At 42.5% G+C, this 18,964-nt stretch overlaps 1 protein-coding gene across 4 annotated transcripts in view; it reads left to right on the top strand.

Moving 5' to 3' along the window:
- Positions 1–18,964, top strand: part of TBC1D19 (TBC1 domain family member 19) — a 69,722-nt gene that overhangs the window by 42,506 nt on the left and 8,252 nt on the right. For all 4 annotated transcript variants that reach the window (XM_087936588.1, XM_026699871.2, XM_087936590.1 and 1 more), the window contains exons 14-20: positions 6,320–6,404; positions 8,222–8,266; positions 9,747–9,779; positions 10,589–10,698; positions 12,793–12,884; positions 14,380–14,495; positions 16,349–16,419. In XM_087936588.1, the coding sequence (XP_087792714.1) occupies positions 6,320–6,404; positions 8,222–8,266; positions 9,747–9,779; positions 10,589–10,698; positions 12,793–12,884; positions 14,380–14,495; positions 16,349–16,419 (552 nt within the window). The remainder of the gene's footprint in view (positions 1–6,319; positions 6,405–8,221; positions 8,267–9,746; positions 9,780–10,588; positions 10,699–12,792; positions 12,885–14,379; positions 14,496–16,348; positions 16,420–18,964) is intronic.

The following is an 18,964-nucleotide window of genomic DNA, read 5'->3' as shown; positions in this document are numbered from 1 at the left end:
TCTGCAAGGCTTTTCAGGCCAAATTATAGGCCCATTTCGTCACTTCCAGTAATACTGGAAGTGACGAAATGGGCCTATAATTCAACCTGAAAAGCCTTGCAGAGGCTTTTTCCAAGCCTCTGGGAGACTGAAAAAGGCCTCAAACCAGCCGGAAAAAAAAAATCAGCTGTGAGGTGCGTGCATGCGCAGTGAGGTAAGTTTGCCTGTGGCTCTCATGCCAGCGCAAATGGCTCTGTGTGCCACTTGTGGCACGCGTGCCATAGGTTCACCATCATGGATCTAAGCATTGCTCTTGTTTGCAATGGAGATGAATGGGTAGTGACCATGGGTTTGGAAGAAAAGGTGGCATGCATGAGAAATTTGGGTCCTTTTAGGGCTTCTTCTGGAAAGGGTATCAAGAATACAAGTTTTAAACATTCAAAGATGATTTAAAGATAAAAAGAACCAACAATATTTGTTGTGCCCAGTCTTAGGCATCTATAAAAGAAGTAACCGTGTGTGTGTGTGTGTGTGTGTGTGTGTGTGTGTGCGCGTGATATAATTTACTACTATGACCCTTGGAAAGGCACCCATAATTTATGCATCTATAATATATGACCTTTGTTTCTATTAAAAATGGAAGCTGCGTGTGTGTTTGTAATTGTCTGTGTCGCTTCTTTCAAATCTCTTTTAATGAAGGGTTATTACATTTGCAAATTTGCTAACATTGATTAAAATTTCAGTATTAATGTCACGGGGTTAGCCCCTCATTTTCACAATGTTCAACTCAATTGGTCAAAGCTGTTGGAGGCGGGTGTCCTTTTTCTTCTTCGCAGCTGCAATCAAACAAGCATTCCTTAGCTTAGCGGATAAGAGTATTCTGAGAATAAAGTATAGGCAAAAATCTGATGCTCTCTAAAAAAGCATCATTAAGATATTTCTCTAATTGCCTTGCAGTTGAGAAGGCTTGCAAAATAAAAGCTTGTGATATTGAAGATGTCATCTAGCTAAAAGTACAGCCTTAAGAGTAGTAGACTAAAACATTGATTTATTTAGCTAGAAGAAAGCGGCATTACCCAAGCTGTAAAACACCAGGATCACACATTGTACATATGCCAAGCTGGGCATGCTACAGAGAGGAAGTCAGTGTGCTCTTTTGCCTAGTTTCTAGCCAGCATTTTATGTTTGTAGGTGGCCTTTCAGGTGAAATAGTCTTACCTGTGTTTCCCTGAAAATAAGACCCTGTCTTATATATATATATTTTGCCACCAAAAAAGGCACCAGGTCTTATTTTCAGGGGATGTCATCCACTGACTAACCTCACTTGCGCACATCACCCTTGGCCTCAAGAGGCCTTCAGGAACTTCTTCTGTGGTGGACAAGATTTTCCTGAAGGCCTCTGCAGTCGATAACAGAGCTCTGGATCGATCTTGGCCTCTGTTATCAGCTACAGAAACTTTTAGGAAAGCCTTACTGATTACAGAAGAAATGGACCGGCAAGGCAGGTGTCGGGGTGTGTGAGGCCTGGCTACAACTGTCCAAAGGTAAGTAATAAGGCAGCTCCACCCCACATCCCCACCCTAACTTAATTTTTGCCTGTGCACTGTGGAGTGGGCAGGATCTTAATTAGGGCTTATTTTGGGGTGGGGTGGGAGTAGGGTTTATATTGGGCGCACATGTAAAAAGCAAGCTAGGACTTACTTTCAGGGCAGGTCGTATTTTCAGGGAAACAGGGTAGATGTTCATAGCTAGGCAGCTCACTACTCTTTGCAAATGCACCAAATGCCCCTTTCAAATCTTCTTAAGGGGAAGTTAAGAGAGTCGGGTGGCCGAAATCCCAATGCAATCCTAGGCTGCATCAAGAGAAGGATAATCTCAAGATCACACGAAGTGTTAGCACCACTTTATACTGCACCATGCTTGGAATACAGGCAGTCCTTATCATAGAGTTAATAACTCTGCAGTTCAGGCAGAATTGAAGGCAGAAGATTGTTTCCCGTGTGTGTGGTTTTTTTTGTTTTTTTGTTTTAAATCTCCGACAAAAGCTATTTCAACCATTTCGGAAAAGAATTGTCTGGTCAAACAGAGTTACTTAGAGAGATACAAATCCTCAGGTTATCTACCTAATTGCCAAATTCTGCTTCCGAGTGATAAGGATATGTCGTCAGATGTTCATTTCTTTGGGACTATTTATAATGAGTAATTTGGATATATCAATAGCTGTTGGATAAGCAGTAAGAGGACGGAATGTTTCCATTTGTGTATAATTTCATGAAGTCTGCTCTGTGTCTGCATAAGTCAGGCTCAAGGCCAAAGACACACTGAAAAGCAATGGACTTCAGTCTTTTATTTGCTTACCTTACCGGATAGAATCTTTTGCCAAACTAAGGCTAATCCAGGCAGGCCTTGCCTTAACAACCACAACTGAGCCTAGAATTTATGTTGTTAAGTGGGGGAATTTGTTAAGTGAGTTTTGTCCCATTTTACGACTTTTCTCACCACATTTGTTAAGTGAATCATTGCAGTTATTAATTGCACTTTAACATGGTTAACGGAGGAAGGGAGGAAAGGAAGGAAGAAAGGTAAAAGGGTGGGAGGAAAGGAAGGAAGGAGGAAGGAAGGAAGATAAGGAGGAAAGGGAGGGAGGAAAGGAAGGAAGGAAGATATGGACGGAGGAAAAGAAGGGAGGAAAGGAAGGAAGGAAAAGGAAGGAAGATAGGGAAGGAGAGAAGGAAAAGGGAGGGAGAAAAGAAAGGAAGGAAGGAAGGTAAAAGGGTGGGAGGAAAGGAAGGAAGGAGGAAGGAAGGAAGACAGGGAAGGAGGAAAGGGAGGGAGGATAGGAAGGAAGGAAAATATGGATGGAGGAAAGGGAGGAAGGAAAAGGAAGGAAGATAGGGAAGGAGAGAAGGAAGAGGGAGAGAGAAAGGAAAGGAAGGAAGGTAAAAGGGTGGGAGGAAAGGAAGGAAGGAGGAAGGAAGGAAGATAGGGAAGGAGAAAAGGGAGGGAGGATAGGAAGGAAGGAAGGTATGGATGGAGGAAAAGAAGGAAGGAAAAGGAAGGAAGATAGGGAAGGAGAGAAGGAAGAGGGAGAGAGAAAGGAAAGGAAGGAAGGTAAAAGGGTGGGAGGAAAGGAAGGAAGGAGGAAGGAAGGAAGATAGGGAAGGAGGAAAGGAAGGAAGGAAGATATGGACGGAGGAAAAGAAGGGAGGGGGGAAGGAAAGGAAGGAAGGAAGATAGGGAAGGAGAGAAGGAAGGAAGAGGGAGAAAGAAAGGAAGGAAGGAAGGTAAAAGGGTGGGAGGAAAGGAAGGAAGGAGGAAGATAGGAAAGGAAGAGGGAGGGAGGAAAGGAAGGAAGATATGGACGGAGGAAAAGAAGGGAGGGAGGGAGGAAAGGAAGGAAGGGAGATAGAGATGGAGGAAAGGAAGCAAGAGGGGGAAGGAAGGAAGATTGGGAGGGAGGGAGGGAAGGAAGGAAGGTGGGTATGTCTTGAAAAAAAACAAAGCTAGAATTTTGAATAGCAAGTTTTTACACTGCCAATTAGTTGACAGTCTTAATTATTACTTTGTACAACAGATAAATTAGTGTTCCTGTGTAATAAATCAGAATGAAAATGGAAACATAAAAAGGTAGGAAAGTTGCATGGAGCACGACAAGCTTCTCTGCATTAGAGGAAATAATTAAATACAGTTCAAAATTCTGAGGTGGGGAAGTTAAGATACAGGAGAGGGGAGGAATTCTCATGTAATAGTCCTTGTTTTGGAGTCAGTATGAATAATATCCAGAGGAGCAGTATTTAGTGATAGTTGAAACTCAAAAAAACCTTTGGGCAAGAGAGTGACAGGTAGCCTCCCGACTTGCGATGGTATGGTGTTTGTAAACCTAGAGTTTAGAAGGATATAAAGTGCATTTCTGAAATATTACACCTCTGGAAACCTGAAAGAAACCCATAAAGAAGGAAATTCAAAACCGTGTGGAGTACTTCTCAGCATTTGGGAAAGTGAATTTGCCTGTATTAATTTATTTCAAGTATGTATATACGCTGATAAAAACATACGACACAAAAATAGTTTATAATCAGGGAAGGAAAGTGGGGCTGACTTTAAGACTATCAGCAAAAAGTCCATAGGGGGGCGGGGGGGGGCGGATATGGACAAAGGAGGAAGTACATTTAGAAAAATACAAAAGGCCATCTGTGGGATTGTGAGAATGTGGGAAAGCAAAAGGCCAGGTTCTTGGTTTGTCTAAGAGGCAACTCAATCCAGAGCTAACAGATGTGGGAAGAAATCCTTTCAAAATGAAATTGTCTTAATTCAATTACTATTGCTGAGCCTGGGACATTATTCTTAAGTTTTCAAGATTCTATGTTTACTCCTGGCTAGCATTAAGTCAATTCTGAGTCCCAGCAAAACCTCTTTTATTACATTAATGTGAATTTATTTCATTCATTAGTCAGCCAACGGCTTGGCAAACAGTCTTGCAAAGGTATACTAATGAGCTCAGACCTTTATCAATCCTGGAACACTGTCCAGTAAATAGTTCCACGCTCAGTGCTGACAGGGAAGGGCTGGCTTATATAGACAAATCTTCCCGAGACTAGAACGAACGGACGAACGAACGAGTAAGTTGTTTCCTGCAAAAGCCCCCTCCCCTTTTGTTTCTCTTTTAATCCTGATGGGAGGGGCCATTCATTGTCCACCTGTGGCCTTGCTCCCGTGTCGACCCTGAGTTCTTAAGTGTGCCTTCCTTTTGGCAGCTCTCTGCGCATGCGCAGGCTGGGAACCAGTTCCAGCAGCTCCCCTGCCTCGCTGCCAGTCTGTCCTGACCCCACCTCTGCCTCGGATGCAGAGCCCTCATCCAAGGCTTCCTCAACCTCCAGGACTGGCCCAGTTTCCTCCCCAACCTCCTCACTACTGTCCGACTGCTGCCAGCTCCGCCAGCCGCTGGTGGGCCACAACAGGTCAGCACGGTCAGTGTGGAAACCAATCGTAAGCCTCCTCGCCCTTTATGTTTCACTGCCATCGCAACTAAACAAACGATTGTAAGTTGTAGTAGGAAATTGGGAGAACCAGGCTGGCGCGGTGGTTATGGCTAGGAACCAGGAGACCACAAAGTTCTGGTCCTGCCTTTTCAGCCCAAAGCTTCTGGGTGACCTTGAGCCAGTCCTTTTCTCCCAGCCCTAGAAAGCGGGCAATGGCAAACTGTTTCTGAAAAATTCTTGCCAAGAAAACCTTGTGGGGATTTTTCCAGGCAGTCTCCGAGGATTGAACTCGAATTGGAGGGAAGTAAAATGAAACAAAAATAAGAAAGATATTTCTACCTTCACCCCCAATTCGTAGGGCAATCAGAGGAGCCCTTGTCTGTGTCCATAATTTCCCCTCCTCTTTCTGCTGACATGGGTTCTTATAAAGTAGTTTTTAATTTTTCCTGTTTATTTCTACTTTGCTGGCTGTGGTATATTTTAAGAGTTCGGATAGGAGCACGGGGGCTGATAAGTAGTGCTGAAAGTGTGTATTTAAGATAAAGGTACTTTGTCGTCTGACAAAAAAAAATGTTAACCAGCAAAAGTAGCAGGTTGTTCAAAGGAGGTAGGGCCATATCTCTGGCAGAAAATTATTCTGTCCTCTATCAGAAGCCCAGACGGATTTTCAAGACGTTTCTGCTTTTCTTTGACAAATACAATTTTCAGAGGATTTTGTTTATACAAATATTAAACAGAAAATTACTCTCCACACAGGCCTTGCACTGGGAAACATTGTCATGGCATTGGAAAAATTCTGTTTAAAATAAAAAGATAAGCTGCTGCATGTCCCACATTAGAATGATTACTCGTGGAAATGAATTTGCTGTAGTCTTGTGTGTGTGTGTATATATGTATATATATGTGTATATATGTATATATGTGTATATATATGTTTGTGTGTGTGTGTGTGTGTATACACACATATATATATACAGAGAGAGAGAGAGAGAAGCAGAATAAACAGAGCAGTTGGGTGTGAGTTGGCAGTTGAGTTCTGAGTTTATTCTGAGTAGAAAAGTTGTCTTTGCCGGCAATCTAGTTTGAGTTTTCCCTACTGCTGCCTTAAGAAAACTAGGAAACTGGAGGTTATTTTTACAATTCTCTTTAGAAGTCCAAATAGGACGAAGCATACCTGTTAACTTTTTCAGGAATACAAAAGCCATTCCTCAGTTGGAAGAGATTAATCTGAACACTTTTCTGTGTTTTAGTGTGTAGTAAGACGTTGACCTTTGTGGGAAATGCACTTTTTTTTCTAGATTCAGTTAAAAATGAGCTTATTATTGACACAGAACTTTCTGATAAGTTTGTGTTTTCCGCAGGTGTTGCTTTGTTTTTCCCGAGACACTTCCGTGTTGGAACACTTTGCATACAATAGTGCTAGCCCACCCAGATCATTCATTCGAGGTAAAGAAACGTTTTATTTGAAATGCTCCAGCCATACAGAGTCGCCAAAGAGAGAGAATTGTTTTATAAACGTTACTTGATGGTCTTAAGCAAACCAGGATTGGGTAACATTCAAACCTTAGTGTCCATGACGACCAATGCACTTAATTACCACTTTCTTTGCATCTCATGGACGATGAACATGTGCTATCTTTGACAGGTTGAATACGTATGTTAGGCCCTGTTCTGATCTAGGCTTCCTAAGATCATGAGGCAGACTCCTCGCCCCAATAAAGGCCCTTTTATTGAGGTTAAAGGGAACTCCTCTACAGCAAAGACCCGGCAAACAGTCTTTCATGAGATTTCACAACTACAGACCTTTATTAGGCTGGGAGAGTTGCCAAGCGAATATCTTCCAAATGCCACGCTGTAGCAGTAACTACTTGGCAAGAAGTCAGGAACAGGTCTTCACCCTAATGAATTGAACTAATTGACTCCTGCAAACACCATTCCTCTTTTGCTCCTCTTTATTCCCTATGGGAGGAGCCACTCACCGTCCACCTGGGCCCTTACTCCCGAGTCAGCTCTTGTTCCTTAACTGTTCCCTTCTCCTGGCAGCTCTGTGCATGTGCACACTGGGAACAGGCTCCAGCTGTTCTTCTTCCCCACTGATAACTGCCGGACGGCCCTGGCCCCATCTCTGCCTCCAACGCAGAGCACTCATCAGAGCCTTCCCCAGACTCCCGGACTGGCCCCTGTTCCTCCTCCCCAACCTCCTCACCGTCCGAGTCTGCCACCAACTCCTCTAGCCACTGGCGGGCCACGTCAGGCCCTACAAAGGGAAAATGTTTCGGCTTTTTTTTTGGGGGGCTTCTGCGTAATCCAGCTGCTGAAACAACAATCAAAGTAAAAGATTGACAGGGGTACTGAGAGTCAGCCCAATTTACCCATATTCCATTTTATTTTTTTAAAATGAAAACGGATGAAAATCAATGCTGTACCGGTGAGGACAAATAGGTCTGCAGGCAGTTCTCGAACCTACAAGCACAGCCGAGCCTAAAATGTCTGTTGCTAAGTGGGCTTTGCCCCGTTTGCTTGCCCCCCACGCTTGTTAAGTGATTCCCTGCCGTTAAGTTGGTAGTAGAGTTGTTAAGAGAATCCCTGTTGACTTTGCTTGTCAGAAGGTGACCACCACGTAACCTTGCAACCCTCATAAATATTCGCCAGTTGCCAAGATCTGATCTCGGGGGGACGGCTCACATGCCAGCAGAAATGGCTCTGTGTGCTACTTCCAGCACGCACGCCACAGGTTCCCCACCACGGTTCTAGATCATTACTTTAAGGATAGTTTTACAGGTAGTTAGTTCTCCACTTACAACGGTTCGTTGGGTGACTGTCCGATATTACAGTCATATTTTAAAAAGTGACTTAGGATCATTTTTCACGCTTACGACCGTCGTAGCATCCCCATGGGCAGGTGATTTACACGTGAAGGCTCACATTTATGACGGCATCCTGGCAGGCAGGTGATCACATTTTGCCACCTTCTGACTAGCAAACTCCTGTAACCAATTCCTCGCTTAACAAATATAAAGTTTTGTACTCAGTTGTGGTCGTAAGTTAAGGACTGTGCAGCTCTAGATGGATTTGTTATTTTTATTATTATTTTCCTGTCCTCTGAATTTGCATTCTAGTTTGTTCCTCTTGTTTCTTGTGACAAGGTCTATATTTTTCATATGGAGAACTTTGCATTCTCTTTGCTGTTTCTCTGATGCTCTCTGTGTTATTTCTGTTTGTTTGTTTGTTTGTTGTTTGTTTGTTTGGTTTTTTGTGTGTAGGGAAGCTTGGAATGGAACAATACGCTGTGTTTTATCCGCCAAATGGTAAAGATGTTATATTGTTGCCCCCTCTAGTGGGAAACAGGGGGAATTATACCCTTTTTAAAGAGTGGATTCTTTTGAATGGCATTTTTGTCCTTTGGGTAAAAAGAAATAACAACTGTTATTAGAAAAAAAATTGGCAGAACTTTTTTTTTTATTTTTTGCTTTGAAGCATCCCAGGGTGTTTTTCCCCCAGCCATACAGAAGCAGGCTCAGAAGATTAAAGAATTGATGCTGCTGCATTTATTTGATCCTTCTCCTCCTCCTCCTCCTCCTCCTCCTTCTTCCTCCTCCTCCTCCTCTTCTTCTCCTTCTCCCTCCTCCTTTTCCTGTTCCCCTTCTCCTTTTCCTTCCTCTTCCTCCTCTTCTGCTCCTTATTCCCGTTCTTCTTCCTACTTTTCCTCTTCTTTTCCTTCTCCTTCTTCTTCTTCCTCCTCTTTTCCTCCTCCTCCTCCTTCCTCCTCCTTTTCCTCCTCCTCCTCCTCCTCTTCCTCTTCCTCCCCTTCTCCTTCCCCCTCTTCTTCCTCCTCCCCTTCCCCTTCCTCCCCTTCCTCCTCCTCCTCCCCCTGTCACAAAGGAGCAATTGCTTTTAAAATAAAACATCATTATCATTATTATGTAAGCTGTTCCAAACCAGGCTTGAAGCCAAACTGAAATGGATCTAGATAATCCCTTTCATCCAAAAATTCCTGGTGCCTCGCATGACCGCATGTTGGAGTAATTTGCTGAGAAATAGCAAACTTGACACCGGTTATGGTGGGGTCTCAAGAAAGAAAGATCTCACTCCACTACAGCCTCCCAAAGGTTGACTAGAAATAGATCTTCCTCTGGAGCAGCACATGATGCTCCCTTCAGCCTGTTGACAAAGTATTTTGTCCTAAGGCAGTTTGTGGCTGCTTTAATTAGCCAAGGAAGAACAAGGATGAAATGCACACCTGCTTGAATGGGTTCAGGTCTTTAGGCTGCGCACAGTGAATCCCCTCTAATCCATCCAGGGAAAGTAGGTGTCAGTGATAACCTTGCCACCCACATGTAATTCACAATAATTCCCCAACGTGTGTAGCAAAAGGGCCCCAGACGACACCTGAGCCTGTCTTTCTAGCTCTCATTGTGGCAGAATTTTAGGCTGTGAGGGAGGTGTTTTGTGCAAAATTTGGAATTCCCCCCCCCAACTTTCCCAAAAGTGCCTTCTTCCAAGAGGCAACGGGACTTTCTGGAGTTTTTCTTTGAAGACGTTTCACTTCTCATCCAAGAAGCTCCTTCAGCTCTTCCGGAAGCTTCTTGAAATGAGAAGCGAAACTTCTTCAAAAGAAAACCCCAGAAAATCCAGTTGCCTCTTGAAAAAAAAAAATCACATTTGGGACAACCTTGACCTGGATGACTGAGAATCTCTGTAGATTTTTTTTTAAAAGTTTCCTATTTCTGAAAACGCCCGCTCTTTAGACACTTAAGTGGAATATGTTTTTTTCTTTTCTTTCTTTAGGTGTCATTCCTTTCCATGGCTTTTCAATGTATGGTAAGTAGCTTGTCATTGATAGATAATAGATATGGTTGTGTAGAAGCTGTGGGTTGTCATGGTTCTTAAAACAGGTCCCTTTCTATATTATCTCTCACAACTTAATAACCTGGAAACTCTTCAGTTCCGGTGATGCTTGGATCTCTTTTTCTGAGCTTGAAAAAAAGAAAGAAAGAAAAAAGACAGAATTTGCATGGAGGTGCTATTCTTAGCAGCGTTTATGCACCTGCCAATATTTTTTTTTGTAATTGCCAGCACACAAAAACAACACAGCTGCTTCTGAAAGTAGTAAGATCTACACAGCCAATGTAGTGATCTCCGTTCACCCAGCAATTCTTTTGACATAATACACAAGTGGCTTATCTGTGGTGCTACTTAATTATTCCAACTGTCGGTAAGCAGTACAGACATTCTTATTCCATAGTTATAGTTATTCTGGAATAACTATAGCTGTGGAATAATAATGCCTGTTTTCCCTTAATATTCATTGAGGTACTGCGGCACAGTGGTTAGAATGCAGTACTGCAGACTACTTCTGCTGACTGCTGGCTTCCAGCAATTTGGCAGCTCGATTCTGACCAGCTCAAGGTTGACTCCGCCTTCCGTCCTTCCGAGGTCAGTAAAACGAGGACCCAGATTGTTGGGGGCAATAGGCTGACTCTGTAAACCGCTTAGAGAGGGCTATGAAGCGGTATGTAAGTCTATTGCCATCGAAATCCATCTTCCTGAAATTTAAAAATTATTATACAGTACACGTTACTATTTTTCCATTGCTAACTAGTGGTGTTTTTTTTTTTTAATGTTTTCAGTTGCTCCTCTTTGTTTTCTCTACAATGAGCCCTCCAAGCTATATCAGATATTCCGTGAAATATATGTGCGGTACTTCTTCAGACTTCACTCTATTTCTTCTCACTCTTCTGTAAGTTGATTTGTGGTGCATAACTGCAATGCCCACTTAATATATATATATATTTTTTAAAAATAGAACTCCGCTTGATGAGAATGTCCTTGGCCATCTATCGCCCATCCAGGCCAGCTGAAGCTCTTAACCCACCCAAAGTTCCCTCATTCTTCTCCTAGCTTCTCTTCCCTTTCGCCAAGCAAGTGGCTTGAGAAGGAGTGCCGGGGGACGGACGGACCCCAAGGGAGGGGGTTCCTCTCCTTCTCCCTCTCTTCTTCTTCTTCTTCTTCTTCTTCTTCTTCTTCTTCTTCTTCTTCTTCTTCTTCTTCTTCTTCTTCTTCTTCTTCTTCTTCTTCTTCTTCTTCTTCTTCTTCTTCTTCTTCTTCTTCTTCTTCTTCTTCTTCTTCTTCTTTCTCTTCTCCTTCTTCTCCTTTTCCCTCTCTTCCTCCTCTTCTCTTCTCCTCTTCTTCTAGTTTTCTCCTTCTCCGCCTCTTCTTCTCTTTCTCCTTTTCCCTGTCTCCTCCTCCTCCTCCTCCTCCTCCTCCTCCTCCTCCTCCTCCTCCTCCTCCTCCTCCTCTTCTCCTCTGTTAGGTTTTGGCATCTAACATAAAGCAATATGGCTAATCCTCAACTTAACAACTACATTTAAGCCTGACATTTCCATTCAGTGAGATGGTTGTTAAGTGAGTTCCCCCCCCCTTCCCTGTTTTACAACCCTTTATTGCCGCCACTGTTAAGGGAATCGTTGCTGTTGTTAAATGAAGCCTCTGGCTGTTAAGAAAAATGTAGCTCCTCCCAAATTCTCCTGAATTTTGGGATGTTGCATTGGTCGGTAAGTGTGAAACCTGGTACAGAGGTCACCTTTTTCAGTGTTGTGGTAACTTCAGACAGTCCCTGAATGAATGTTGTTGAAGATTATTGTACCCAGGGGTGGGCTGCTACCGGTTCACCCTGGTTCGGGCAAACCGGTAACTAATTTTATCATTTTTAATTATCGGTTCGGCGGACCAGGAAATCCCATCCCTGGCTGGCCCCGCCCATCCCTCCTCTCCCAGGAGTCCCCCTGCAGTCCATTTTGGATGCCAAGTATAGGACCCACGTAGAGCCTCAGGGAGGGTGAGGGAACACCCTCCCGGAGGTGTTCTTCGTCAAGCGTAATTAATCACAAACTTGTTTTAAAAACGAACCCTATTTTATTACAATGCTGGGAATTGTTTTCATTCCCAGCCGAACCTAATCTTAAACAGTCCCCAAGAAAAGCACGCGCCTTTCAGTTCTGTGGAATGCTGCCAAAAACTGAAGTATCAAATGAACTAAAAAAGAAACCAACCGAAGTACAAGAAAAAACAACAACCGAAGTACACAGAGCTTGAGGATGACTCAAAACTGATCAAACTGCTTTGCTTCCTGCAAAAGTTTCGTCATTTAGGTCTGACTTTTATCCCTTATGGGAGGGGCTATCACCTCCCAGCCTGACTCCAGAGTCGCCCCTTTTGTCTCAGCTGCTCTTGCCTTCTAGCAGTTCTGCGCACATGCGCACTGGGAACAGGCTCCCCTGGGTCCTCTACCTTGCTGCTGCCAGACTCCAAAGGCTCCGGAGTCAGCACACCACTCCCAGATGGTCCTGGCCCCATCTCTGCATAGGATGCAGGACCCTCGTCCGAATTCTCTCCAGACTCCCTGACTGGTCCCCTTTCTTCCTCACTGTCCAATTCCACTCCTGTCTGCACCGGATGCCGGCGAACCACAACAGGAGGCTCGATGAAAGCCTCCGGAGCCCAAGGAAGGCAACCACCACCACCCGTGTGGTGCAGGAGGCCAACTAGGCCACACCCACCCAGCAATCGGGCAGAGAACCAGCTGCTGAAATTTTTGAAGTCCACCCCTGACTGTACCTGGCAAGTCCTGCCAGAACAGTTTTAAGCAAAACTACTATTGTCATAGACTTGTAAGCCGATTTCTTGCAACACGCGAATACCGTCTTTACTTATCGCTGCTTTAAAAATGTAACAAGCTGTTTTCTATATTGAATATTTCTAGTGTTTTAAAACCAGCATTAAGAGATGTATTTTGAGGGTGTCTTTTTTTAATCCTTCCTTCCTTGTTTAAAAGGGGATTGTATCGCTATGTCTTCTGTTTGAGAATCTCCTTCAGAGCCATCTCCCACAGCTGTTCTATCATCTTCGAGAAATTGGAGCACAGCCGTAAGTATCGTCCTTTCAAGTGAAACATAAATGTATTAATTTGAGGCATCTAGTCTTTTCTTTTTTCCCCCCTTCTTTTAATCGTTAAAAAGTTCCTGCATCTGTTTACACCAGTTGTACAGTCGGGGCATGGCACAAAGGCATGTCAGTCAAATAAGCAATAAGAGTCAAATAAGCAATAAGAGTCCCTTTATTATCAAATAAACAGTCAAATAAGCAATAAGAGTCTCTTTATTATCTCCAACTTTGCCCCCAATGTCCAGGTTACCTTCAGCTGGAGAAAAACTCTCCCAGGAACAGTCTTTAACTATAGAAAATTCAGTCCAAAACAAGGTACACACAAACTGTAACTTAAAATCCAAACAAACCAAACTGAAGTAATTAGCTTGACAGGGCAGAAGAAGGAATTTCAGACTTGAAAGCATGGCAAAACTCACACAGTTGGGAAGATGCGAGGAACACAGATAAACCACAACAATACAAGATAAATTCACATTTGCTCCCAACAGCCTGCTGTGCACAGCTTCCTCTTTTATACATTAATTTTATGGCCAGTTCAGCGAACCGGCAAATCTCACCCCTGGCTGGCCCCGCCCACCCCATCCCTCCCTGAAGTCCCAGCGTGACCCGTTTTGGATCACAGGTAAGTGCAGGGCCTGTGTGGATCCTCAGGGCGGGTCAAAAAACAGGCCTCCTAGATGTTCCAGAAGGCCGGAACGGTCCCATTTCCGGCATCCAGAGAGGCCCTGGAGCCTGGGGGAGGCCGTTTTCGCCGTCCTGGAGGCTCAAGGAAACCCTCTGGAGCCCGGGGGAGGACAAAAATGCTCCCTCCCCCCACGGCGCCTTTTTTGCTCCTAGGCGAGGCTGGTGCAGGAGGCCAACTAGGCCAAGAAGAGTTCTCCACTCCTCTACTTGTTGCAGAATACCTTATGCCACCAGACTTGAAATTCTAGACTTAGAAAACCTTGAATTACGTCGTCTTTGGTCTGATCTAAGTATAGTATATAAAATCATACATTGCAACAACTTAACCTGTCAATAAATACTTCAGCTTCAACCATAACAACCCAAGAGCACACAATAGATACAAACTCAAGGTTAACCGCACCAAACTTGATTGCAGGAAATACGACTTCAGCAACAGAGAGGTCACTGTCTGGAATACTCTACCTGACTCTGTAGTTTCTTCCCCAAACCCCAAAAACTTTAACCTGAGACTGTCTACTATTGACCTCACCCCTTTCCTAAGAGGTCTGTAGGGAGCGTGCATAAGCGCACCCATGTGCCTACCGCCCCTGTCCGATTGTTTCTTTTATTTTTCTTACGTGTACCCATTTCATGTATTCATAGCTATGTATATACTTATACCTATTATCTTGTAAGTGATTGACAAATCAAATAAATAAATAAATGCCCACCCACTTCAAAAGGTTTTGAAACCCACCCCGCTCTTAAGAGTAAAAAAAAATTGTGTGTTTTTTTCACTATTTTTCAGGCTAAGAATATCATTTAAATGGATGGTCCGAGCGTTCTCTGGATACTTGGCTACTGATCAGCTGCTGTTCTTGTGGGACAGAATTTTGGGATACAACACTCTGGAAATTTTGGCTGGTAATGTTTAGGGGATGGGAGTTCTTAGTGTTCGTAGATGGAAATTCTAAATTTTTGTAAAAAAAAGGGGGGGGGCATGCGTTTGGGTACAGAATGACTGAAAAGTGTGTGATGCCTCCCCGAAAGAAAGAAAAAGGAAAAAAAAAACAACCACCTTCGTCCCCTTGGTAGGCAGCGGCAAAACTCTTGTTTTTCTGGGGGAAAAAAATGGAATCGAATGGAAAGAGAAAGATCTTTTTGATCTTTGATCATTTTGCCCTGCCATTTCCACCAGAAAAAGGCAAACGGTCTGCTCATGTGAGAAATGGCTTTATTGTGCCGGCGGGTTTTCTTTGGCCCCTGCAGAAATCTGGAAATCGCCGCTTTGTGGAATCTGGGAGTGTATCACTATGATTAAGCAGACTTTCTGCAACTAGAACCACAAACGGGCTTGGCTTGCAGGACCTCTGTAATTTCAGCAGAGTCAAAATGAACTGTTTGTTGATTAGCGTACTTTGACTGTCTCAGTGGCTTTTGCCAAAAGATAAAATTATTGGACAGCTTCATACCAAATCAGCATTAATGAACCACTGATTTGTCCTTCCTTCCTTCCTTCCTTCCTTCCTTCCTTCCTTCCTTCCTTCCTTCCTTCCTTCCTTCCTTCCTCCCTCCCTCCCTCCCTCCCTCCCTCCCTCCCTCCTTTTCCTTCCTTCTTTCCTTCCTTCCTTTTTCTTCCCACCCTTTTTCCTTCCTCTCTTCCTCCTTCCCTCCCTCTTTTTCCTTCCTTCCTTCCTCTCTCCCACCCTTTTACCTTCCTTCCTCCATCCCTCCCTCCCTCCCTCCTTTTCCTTCCTTCTTTCCTTCATTCCTTCTTCTTCCCACCCTTTTTCCTTCCTCTCTTCCTCCTTCCCTCCCTCTTTTTCCTTCCTTCCTTCCTTCCTTCCTTCCTTCCTTCCTTCCTTCCTTCCTTCCTTCCTTCCTTCCTTCCTTCCTTTCTCCCACCCTTTTTCCTTCCTCCCTTCCTCCTTCCCTCCCTCTTTTCCTTCCTTCTTTCCTTCCTTTCTCACTCCCACCCTTTTTCTTCCTCCCTCCCTCTCTCTTTTTCCTCCTCCTTTCCTTCCTTCCTTCCTCCCTCCCCTTTTTTCCTTCCTCCCTCTCTTCCTTCACTGGTTCATTTTTGCTAACTTGTTGAGTGTGTGTGTGTGTGTGTATGTGTAGATTGATAGATAAATAGATGGATAAATACTCCGCATAAACAATTGAGATGAGCGTTATTGCTTTACCACTGCATTTGTTTTATTATCCATTTAGAGAGACAGGACCCAAATCCATTTGGGAATTTATTCGTATTTCTTTTTCATTTCCCCTGTTCTTCAGTAGGAAGGCTAAGCACTCGCTCCTCAGGCCTGTGGATGGTACTATGGGTAAATCATACCTAACATTAATTGTGAGCCAATCAATCCTTCCGTTGCAAGTTCCTTTTTACATTGAAGGGGGGCTGCAGCTGCTACACCCCCCCCCTTTCCCTCGTTCTCTCTTGCCTCAAAATAGGAGCAGTGGGATAACAGGCATCAAAGCAATCCACGGGAGTGGACTTTCCCAAATTAAACAAGTAGGCAAATGCATGGGTAGAACTTCCTAAGCCAAATACTGTTAGAGAAAACTCGGATTATACGTCCCCGGTGAATGTTGAATCTCTCTTTCAATACTTTCCCATGGCTTTTGTCCGGCCCTCACAAATTGGCAATCCCTTACCAAGCCAGAAGACCATTGAAGGGGACTCAAGAATAACTAGACCAAAAGTATCGTTAACAACTAATTAGTATGGCCGCCAGTCTAAATGCTGCACATTCTTTTATTTATTTATTTTTCAGTGCTGGCAGCTGCTGTGTTTGCTTTCCGAGCAGGGAATCTAATGGAGGTGACATCACTAGCCGCAGCTGAAGTAAGGATAAGTTTCCAGTTGTAGAACTATGGAAATAATTTTTTTTGACGTCTTGCCAACCGGAGTAATTTGAGCTTCATGGGCACATAGCTTTGCGGTGTCAGGCTCTCAGCTGAAATTTTTTACCCTGGAAGAAGTTCAGGAGATGTGAAAAATGCAGGTTGCAATTCATTAAAAAAAAAAAAGACTCTTCTCAACTGTTGAAAGAAAAAAAAATAATTAATTTGGGTTGTAAACCTTCGATGTATTTTTTTTTTAACCTCCCAGTTCTACTTGGATTTTTCAACCTGCTTGCTGTCTCCTTTAATAAAATCTGCAGAGTCCTGCAGAGAATAATCAAACATAGCTAAAAGAGAGTTGCCACAAATAAGCTTACTGTAGCTATTTTTATTTTCAGGAATATTTTGTTCTCTCTTGTGCCTATCACATTCCATATAAAGCATTCGAGGATTCAATGAGTTTTCTTCCCAGCTAAGTTATGCTTGGAACTGTGACTTTGTTATGAGTTACATTTATTTTATATTTCTTCCACATCCATCCTTAACATGAATTTCCCCCCTTTCCCTCCAGCCTTTCTTTTTCATCTTCTTACATAACTATTCAGAAACTCGGACAAATTACCCATTTGTAACAGGGACTGGTCAGTTTGAGAAGCCTTTAACCAAAACTGTGAGAGGGATCTTGGAGTCTTCGTGGACAACCAGTTAAATAGGAGCCAGCAGTGTGCAGCAGCCACCAAAAAAGCCAAAGCAATCCTAAGTTGCATTAACAGAGGGATACAATCAAGATCAAGTGAGGTTCTAATACCACTCTATAAAGCCTTAGTAAAAGCACACCTAGAGTACTGCATCCAGTTTTGTTCACCACAGTATAAAAAAGATGCTGAGACTCTAGAAAGAGTGCAGAGAAGAGCAACCAGGATGATTAGGGGACTGGAGGCTAAAAGATATGAACGGTTGCAGGAACTGGGCCTGGCTAGTCTAGTGAAGAGAAGGACCAGGGGAGACAGAATAGCAGTGTTCCAATATTTGAGGGGCTGCCACAGAGAGGAGAAAGGAGTCGAGCTATTTTCTAAAGCGCTTGTAGGCCAGACAAGGAATAATGGGTAGAAACTGAACAAGGAGAGATTCAACCTAGAAATAAGGAGAAAGTTTCTGACAGTGAGAACAGTCAATTGATGGAACAGAAGTTGCCTTCAGAAGTTGTAGGAGCTTCATCACTGGAGGCTTTCAAGAAGAGACTGGACTGTCATTTGTCAGAAATGGTGTAGGATCTCCTGCTTGGGCAGGGGGTTGGACTAGATGACCTACAAGGTCCCTTCCAACTCTGATTATCTGTTAAAGCATAACAAAAACAGCTGGCCACAGTGCAGTAACCAGCATTTTGTTTTGATAGCTATCCTATTATTTTTTTCATTGTTTACTTTGAGTAGCTTCTTGGTAGGGAAAAAAAGAAACCATGGTAGAAATCAAATAAATGAAATAATAAATAGCATTTATCTCTTTAAAGTGGCCCTAGGAAATTTGTTTTGCTTTGGAATGAATTCATAATTGTTTACTTAAGAATACTGTAAACCAAAATGATTTCATTGAAAATCAGAACCTCCTTTAGAACATGACCTCTTTATTGTTGATATAAAGAAATGCTTCGTTTGGAAACTCCTAGGCGTCAATTGTATTTTGTGATTATAAATACTAAAAAGAATATCATGTTTAATGTTCCCATCTGGTGTATAATCCTGATCTTCTCGGTTCTTGAAAAGTATTTGGTTCTGCATACGTTTTATATACAGTAATAATTAGCAGCAAGTTATGCATTCTTTTTTTTTTTTTGGTAAATTTTATTTGAGTTTTCACAAAAAGAAAAGAAACACAATTAAAACATCTTTTTTTAAAGCAGCATAATCCCGGGTTACATTTCTTCGTGCAGACACAATTTCAGATTCATTTTTATTTTCTATTCCATATCTTATTAAAATTTTATATTTTCTACATAGCTTCTCCCCTCTTTTAATTTCCTCAATTTTATTATATTTATTTCATCTCAATTCAAATCATTATATTTATATTTTTTGTCTATCTTGTTTCAATTGTCTATTATCTTTTCTCATTAAACAAAATTTCTCCTGTAGTTACTGATTGGAGTATGACGCCTTTATATCTTTTCCCTAAAGTTATAACACTCAATATAATACATAGCTTCCATTCGGATTCTGTTTGGTACATTCAAACTACACACAGTATTCTTAAAGAAAAAAAAGAAAAATTATAAATATATATAATTAAAAAACCATTCCATTCCAATTCAGTTCTATCATTAATATTAATATTCATTAAAGTCAAGATTTTTCACGTTACTTTTCAATTAAATATCATACCTCTATGGGAACAATTATTAACTTTCCATAATCAATTCCCCTCCTCTTCACTTATATTTTATAAAACATTCAATTAAAGTGTTCCCATTCCTTCCTAATTCAGTTTTCTCATTTATTTTATTTCATTTACTTTATTCACAGACATTTCACTAAGTTACACTAACCATT

This window comes from Pseudonaja textilis, chromosome 6 (genome assembly GCF_049901715.1).
Source record: "Pseudonaja textilis isolate UNSWEBS1 chromosome 6, rPseTex1.2, whole genome shotgun sequence".
NCBI classification, from domain to species: Eukaryota; Metazoa; Chordata; class Lepidosauria; order Squamata; family Elapidae; genus Pseudonaja; species Pseudonaja textilis.
The sequence above is the reverse complement of the archived record's forward strand: the minus strand, read 5'-3'. Positions and strand labels throughout refer to the sequence as shown.